This window comes from Oncorhynchus masou, chromosome 31, assembly GCF_036934945.1.
Source record: "Oncorhynchus masou masou isolate Uvic2021 chromosome 31, UVic_Omas_1.1, whole genome shotgun sequence".
Lineage (NCBI taxonomy): Eukaryota > Metazoa > Chordata > Actinopteri > Salmoniformes > Salmonidae > Oncorhynchus > Oncorhynchus masou.
Genome location: NC_088242.1, coordinates 25,707,484 through 25,715,237, shown reverse-complemented (window position 1 = coordinate 25,715,237; position 7,754 = coordinate 25,707,484). Strand labels below are relative to the sequence as shown.

The 7,754-nt window shown below is 41.8% G+C and overlaps 2 protein-coding genes across 2 annotated transcripts; one reads left to right on the top strand and one right to left on the bottom strand.

The window, feature by feature from the left end:
- Positions 1-1,232: 1,232 nt before the first annotated feature.
- On the bottom strand, positions 1,233-4,100 carry LOC135523665 (glucose-induced degradation protein 4 homolog). The gene is made up of 6 exons (XM_064950484.1): positions 3,694-4,100; positions 3,286-3,345; positions 3,055-3,162; positions 2,419-2,520; positions 2,176-2,306; positions 1,233-1,809 (listed from the first exon to the last, which is right to left on the bottom strand). The coding sequence occupies exons 1-6, from the start codon at positions 3,880-3,882 to the stop codon at positions 1,746-1,748; spliced, it is 654 nt and encodes a 217-aa protein (XP_064806556.1). The 5' UTR covers positions 3,883-4,100; the 3' UTR covers positions 1,233-1,745.
- A 154-nt stretch (positions 4,101-4,254) lies between these two features.
- atpaf2 (ATP synthase mitochondrial F1 complex assembly factor 2) lies at positions 4,255-6,741 on the top strand. The gene is made up of 8 exons (XM_064950481.1): positions 4,255-4,682; positions 4,822-4,866; positions 4,991-5,139; positions 5,319-5,416; positions 5,542-5,622; positions 5,798-5,910; positions 6,199-6,314; positions 6,437-6,741. Exons 1-8 carry the CDS (start codon positions 4,556-4,558, stop codon positions 6,572-6,574), a joined length of 867 nt encoding a protein of 288 aa, XP_064806553.1. The 5' UTR covers positions 4,255-4,555; the 3' UTR covers positions 6,575-6,741.
- Positions 6,742-7,754: the final 1,013 nt, after the last annotated feature.

Sequence of the window (7,754 nt, the reverse complement as noted above, 5' to 3'; positions counted from 1 at the left end):
TTGCCCATTCACTCTCTGAATGGCACACATACACCAAAAATAATGATTTAACCTGTCTCCTCCCCTTCATCTACACTTATTGAAGTGGATTTAGCAAGTGACATCAAGGGTTCATAGCTTTAACCTTGATTCACCTGGTCAGTCTGTCATGAAAAGAGCAGGAGTTCTTAATATTTGACATACTGTGTATTTGTCCAGCTAGAATAATATTTAGTTCATTGTGTGTTTTTGTGGAGTAATATAAATAACAGGACCCATTGCTAGTATGTCAGTGAAGTACAGTTCATACAATAGTCTTAAAAGAAAAAAACATAATAAGGGGTGTTTTGATATGATTTACTCCATTCTTCACAACCAGTCAGGCCACACCAATCTGCTTTCAGTCCATACACACACACACACGCACACACACACACACACACTGGTATAATACATTTTGCTACAGTTTAAAACGATGGCACAATTGCATGGACAGGTGCAAATGTGGAAGGGTAGTGCTTGAAAAGGGCCATTAGACAAAAGATTTCCTTTAACGATAAGACATTTTGAATACTATTTTATAGAATACATCTGGTTTTTGAAACTTGGAGATGTATGGTTGAAGTCAAGAATGATGCTGTTGCATAATGCTGCATAGTTAACAATGAAGGGGCATGGACACCCAAGGAAAACAGAAGTTGGTGACAAAAGTATTTCTGTTTTAATGAATGCGAGTGAAACGTAAAATGCCGCTGACTGCATGGGCTTAGTAACATATGATTCCTTAAATCCAACCATGACCTATGTGTTACATTACACATGTATATTGGATTAGAAGTGTGGCACTGGAGTTAAACACAACGTGTGCAAATTAAACCCACGATACAAGAACCACAAGCACTCACAAATGTCACTTGTCTTTTCCACAGAGCACGGACCTCCAGACAGTCATTACTCTGTCGTCTGAACATTTACAACGAGTAGCTGAAGAGGTAACTTGCAAAATCTCTTTGCAGGCAATCAGAAGAGTTAGCCTAGATTGAAAATAAAACAATAACACTGTCATTCAATGAGCTATGAAGTGTTTAAAGCTTCAATCCAAAAGACGGAGTGTAGCTCATCAGAACATTATTCCACACGCTGACATTTAGCTTCAAAAGAGATCCAGCGTTTGATAGAGTAGAGCAGAAGAATCTTTGTCCAATATCTGTTAAGCGCAGATGAGAATTGGATAAAAGCAGACAAATCCCCAGTTGCAAGAGGAAAACCCCAGCTTTATTTATAAAGTGTCCAAAGACAAGTGTTGTAGTACTGAAGTCTCCATTTTCATAACTCATGACTGGACCTTGACGCAGCAGAGTGAAAGTCAACAAGCTTTTAAAATCAGACATTAAAACAAATTAAGAAATGATAAAGCATCACACTGCTATGGCTCTCTGCCCCAATCCCACAGGACTGAAGCTCCTGCCTGCCCTGGCTGGGGCAGAGCAGTCCTTTCCCTCTGTCCCTTCCATCCATCCATACCTTCCTCCGTGAAAGTTCCAGTCCAACAGACCTGCTTCCATCTGTCCATCAATAAATCCATCATTCCATTTCCTTTTCTTCCTCAGACAGAAAAGCACATCCTCTTGGTAGGTGTAACAACACAGTTTTCATGTCCCCCTTCTACCCATCCTTCCCCAGTCCTTCTCAGTCTTCATGCCTCCTTCATGTAGCTTCTGCAGGCCTTAAAGTCTTTCTGAGCCAACAAAGCCACAATGCCTGGGTCACCGGAACTCATAGATGGCTGCACTGTGTTCCAGAACATGGGTGAGATTCAGCGACTGGTACCTGTGACAGAGAGGGAGTCAGACAGTGCTATTTAGTGCAGATAGTCAGGAGAGGAGAGATGCATTGGCCAGTCCCAAATCAAATCAACCCCAAGCCCTCAACTCTTATTGTACAGAGAGCAGTTGTTCAATTTATTTTTGATTAGTTGAAAAAAACATATTAAAAAAATAAGTTCACACCCCACAGAATTAGGGCATGAACTGCATCCTGGCTCTGATAACCTGAGCAAATAAAATATTAATTTAAAGAAAAAAAAAAGCATAAGAACTGATGATGCACAGATGCATATGTTCTAAGTTCACAAGGCCTGAACCAGTTTTATCACATGTTCATCAATGACCCAGTTAGTATTTAGTCTCCTGTTACCATTCTGAGCTCCTATGATAGTAGTATCCCTCTATGGTGGCTGTGGACTTTTGGAAGCAGATGTAGTAGAAACCAGCGAAAGAAGCACCACTGATGTCTTTAATGGTGTGATCAGGGACCAGGAACTGCTCCTGTGGAAGAGAATACAACAGTTAGTACATCATTATAACAACAGTATTTTTACAGGAAATGTTGCCAGACCTCATATCCATGATTCAGCTTTTCCTTGGTAATGGAGCTTACCTTCCACCTCATGAAGATGTAGTCAGACTTCTTCAGCTCTTCATAGTCAAACTCATCCGAGTTGAACGTCTTTGCATACTGGTAGAAGGCCTGGAATTTGCCCTGGAGCCCAAATATAAAATTGTTAATCGCTGGAACAATACAATACGTTTAACAATCATAACTATTGTTCTTGCTTGACAAATCTACCGTTATCAGACCCCCCCCCCCTCCCCCCAGGTTCCAAACAAATTCAATCACTTTTCACCCGGTGCAAAGTCCACCCACCTGGGATAGCTTAATCGAATCCCCTCATTGCTTGAAATCACTGCCCCCACTTTAAGCACCACATTCACCAAATCCTGATACGACCAAATAACCAGTGGCGGAACACCAAAACTAGCCTGTTAGCTGTCGCATCCCAGGGAATTTGACAGACGTCACAATACTATTTATTTTACATAGTCTGTCCACGAGAGATTAACAGCAACCAAAAAACATTAATGAGGGGGATGACACCCTCACATTCTCACCAGGAAAGATGATCTCCTACTTCATTTGACACAGAAGTCTAAAGCAGATCAACATGGAAGATCAACGTGGAATCAAACTATTAAATTAGGCTAAATTAAATGAATAATCACATATTCGATTTACCCAGTGCTTGCGATCCACATCCTCATCTGCATCCCACTTCCTGGTTAGAAACGGACGCTTCCTACTGATGATCTCCCCTGCAAAGAACGTAGTCAGAGTGGGGTATTCCTTCAGAAGAAGAAAACAGAAAGAGAAACAAGTTATGCTGGGAATCAAAACCATGATTAAAATAAAATGGTTAGAATAAACCTTTATTCAACCTCTTTTCCGTATCAAGTAAATCATTCTCACCTCTGTCAACCCTTTGATCTTCAGGTACCCACACAAGTATGAGTCTTCCATGGTCACATGCTGAAAGAAACAACACAAGACTTGAAAACAGTATGTAAATGTTCACTTGCTAGATAGTGGAATGAAGGATCATTCATTGTGTAACTTCTTTCCAATGGTGTCATAATGTGAGCCAACGATGCATCTGAACACAGCTGAATCACATTCTGTAATAACATGTTCACTACTAATGCCAGCTCGCCTACCGTCACTAGAATGTAAATTCAATTAATGATAACATCTAGGTTTCATGGCCGGTGATTATGAACACTCCTTCTGGAAGCTGGCAATCATTACGTGTTTTGACATTTTTATCAGCAATTAGTCGTCAGCTAACTGGCAAATGAAAGTTTCATAAATCTAACGGACCTGCAAAACAACCTCGACATCGTAGGAGTTGCCTTTGCTCTTCTGATGTCCTCGGAACTTGGAGCCGCTGTAGAGAAGCGAGGCGATAACACCGGGTTGGTGGGTGTTGATCAAGGGAGGTGGGATAAGCGAGGCCGAGGACTTGAAGGCCATGGGGGTGTTACTGATGTATCCAGCGGGGACAGGCATGGTTCTGGTACCGCGGGAAGGACACCGACCGCAGTCAGTGGCCGTCCGGGCGATAGATGTGGGAAGATGGTACAGAGAGCACGAATGAGGCGGCTCACCTACATCCAAATCCCTTCAAATGTAATACTTCAGTCACTCACACCAAGCTCCAGAAAAGTAAATGGACTTCGTTGCGGGCGTCATAAAACAGCAGCATTCTCTTCTCTCATTAGCCAAGGGATGCACTCGTCTAAAAGCGCGCTGCTCATTGGCTTATTTATCGCAACGCTATCAATGACTTTTGAGGATGTAGTCCTTTTCGCTCTGGCACTCTTCCATTCTGTTTGATTGTATAACAAGAATAGAACTACATTTCCCATGTATCTGGAAAATCTGTCGAATCTGCTAAACACGAAAGGTCACACATGCGATGCAGTGAGAGGTGTGTGCAAATACGATCGTATTTCTCCAAATGATTCGTTTTAGATCAGTCAACCTTCAACTATTCTTCGTCAGCCATTTCAGTCGTTTCTTATAGCAACAGTAGTGTGTCCTGCATTTTGAAAAGCGAAACTATCCGGCGTTCATAATTCCTGTCAGCTTACGTTAGTTCAGCTCGCCAAGTCGACTGTAGGTTTGAACCCCACTTCAATTGGGGAAACTTGTTTGTTAAAACATCTCTGTCACTGACACGATGCTGAGGAATCTTGTGAGATTTCACAATTGTCTGGGGCATGCTTTCTCTCCCCCCACTGTCTGCCCAAGAGGTCAAATGTTTGAGCTGCTCTCTGTGAACTCAAAATCCTACTCCATTATCACAGGTAAGAGATGCACCAGCCACTTGTTTCATCAAATATCAAGAAAAGGCTCTCGAGCTTGCTGGTTTACAGTGATCGTGGCTATGTGCACCACGAAGGTTGCACATTTCTTGTCATGTTTACTTTGTTTCGCTCTCAACAGAAAGAAAGAAATTCTATGAGGATGTTAGCATATCCCATGGAGAGGGTGAGTACTGTAGCAGAACTTGGAGAGTGAGGGTCTTTCTCTCTTGAAATTATTTAAATAAGAAGTCTGAGTGCTAAGAATTCAAGAACTCACTTTTTTTTTTACCTTGATTTTTGGTCTGCAGGTGGCATGTTTGAGATCAACCTGGACCGGCGGAAACTGAAAACACCAGGAGGAAAGCTGTTCACAGCCCCCAACGAAGCCTTAGCCATTGCCGTGGCGAATGAATGGGATACTCAGAAAGACATGCTCAAGTTCTACAGCATGCATATGGTATGACCTTTTACCTCAGTACTTTTGTTCAATGCTTCATGTTGGCTGTATCTGAAATGGTCACTGTACCCCATACAGGGCACTACTTTCACTAGAGCTTTTGACTTGGGCCTAGATTCAAACTAATGCTCTATATGTGGGAAAAGGGTGCAATTTGAGATTTGTTCTCTCTCCTCCAGACCACTCTCTGCAACACAGCCCTAGATAACCCTACGTTCCGCAGCAAGGACCAAATGATCACCGCTGCCCTCAAGTATCTGGAGACTGACACTATCTGGTACACAAGATATATTTGTAGTAGCATGAGGGTTTAGGTTCCCTCCATCTGAAATTATTTCTACAGATCATTCATGTGTATGATTGCACAGGGATTGAAACTGTGAGTATGTTGTCTCCTTGCAGTTACAGAGTTGAGGAGCCTCCATCACTAGTTGAGCTTCAGAATAATGAATGGGACCCTGTGTTGAACTGGATTGAAGACCGGTTGGTTTTACTTTAACATGATCATTGACTCATTTGCTGTGAGTTACCTTACAAAAAGTTCACTGGACATATATATATATATGTATGTATTTGCATGTCATCTTCAGCAAAGGAGGGAAACAGAGATTTGTAGCATTGTCTTGCAAATACTTGAATGAATGTTTTTCTCTTTCAGGTACAACGTAGTCATTGGCTCCTCCACCAGTATACTGGGGCCAGAGATCCCACAGGCGACGATGGATACTTTCCGCCAGCACCTGGGTTCCTATAACTTCTGGTCCCTGACAGGTAAAAACATCTAAGAGTCATTAGAGGTAGTCCCGTCCCGTGCACATGTGCAAATTCTTTACTGTATGTGGGTGCTGAAAGGAATCAGCCTCTTGCCTAGACCAATGGACTGAAAATGGGAGAGAGAATCGTCTCTGTTTTCAGTTTGTTGGGCCACTTCAGGTAGAGCCTCTTGCTTTGCACTCAGAAGTAGGACCGGTGTTTATGATCACATAATATTGCAGAGTCTCAGTTAAATAGGCTGTACAAGACTACTAATATTCTTTGTGTGACCTCCTATTTGTGTAGGTCTGGAGTATGTGATCACCCAGCTGAAGTCAGTGGTGCTTGCCTTTGCTTTAATAGACAAACACATAACAGTGGAGCAGGCTGTGCTGCTGTCACGACTAGAGGAGGAGTTCCAGGTAGGAACTCGCCACAGAAACAATGCATATACAGAGATTAGAATAGCGTTGTGGATATGAATTCAATCTCTTTCTCTCTTACTAATGATTTATTTTCCTCTGTCTCTTTTCCCTCTCCATAGATCGGGCATTGGGGAAATGTAGAGTGGGCTCATGATGTTGACCTGTATGAGCTGAGGTCACGTACAGCCGCAGGGGCACTGTTTGTACATTTCTCTTCTGAAAGTTCAACGGTCAAACGCAAACTCATGCAAGACTAAGGAGGACATTCAGTGCTTTTCTGAGTCAACACAAACTCAGACAGGACTCTTAGAGCAAAGGCAAAAGAGGCAGTGTACTGGCCTCTGACTGGGAAGACTCCTTAGGACTTGTGTTTATCTCTGGTTTTGTCCTTTGTGGAATAAAAACACATAATATTCTATGTCAATCAATCAAATGTATTTATGAAGCCCTTTTACATCAGCAGTGTCACAAAATGCTTATACAGAAACTCAGCCTAAAACCCCAAAGAGCAAGAAATGTAGTTGCCCGGAAACCTGACGTTCAATTGCATTGAATTCTACATCGGGCAAAAATGTGCGTTTGAATCAGGAAAGTTACTTCTCATGACCTCTACAGGCCAGAATATTGAATAATATAATATTTTATGTACTTTAGCGGTTGTCTGTGCGGTAGGAATGAGGAAAGTATAATTACATTAACTTTTCAAAGCACTTGTAGTGCATTCAGATTTCTATCACCTGACGCATGTTCACAAGATAAAAAATACATGCACGAGACGCAGCAAAATTAAGGCAGTTATTTCACAACACATTAAGCGTGCCACTACTCTTCTACCATACAGGCTACCTACCTAGGCTACCTGTGATGGTAGGTAGCCTAGTGGTTAGAGTGTTGGACTAGTAAACAGAAGGTTGCAACATCAAATCCCTGAGCTGACATGGTTAAAATCTGTTGTTCTGCCCCTGAACAAGGCAATTAACCCACTGTTCCTAGGCTGTCATTGAAAGTAAGACTTTGTTCTTAACTTAACCTAGTTAAATAAAGGTCAAATTTACATAAATATATCTACAACACAAAAAAAGCAAGTTTGTATGTGTATCTCCTTGCTGTTCCATAAGATTAATTTTGATTGGTTATTTAAATCTGATTTTACTGCTTGCATGAGTTAATTGATGTGGAACATAGTTCCATGGCTCCATGTAGTACTGTGCACCTCCCATAGTCTGTTCTGGATTTGGGGACTGTGAAGAGACCTCTGGTGGAATGTCTTGTGGAGTATGCATGGGTGTCCGAGCTGTGTGCTAGTAGTTTTAAACAGACAGCTCGGTGCATTCAACATGTCAATACTTCTCACAAATACAAGTAGGGATGAAACCAATCTCTCCTCTACTTTGAGATTGACATGCATATTATTAATGTTAGCTCTGTGTACATTTA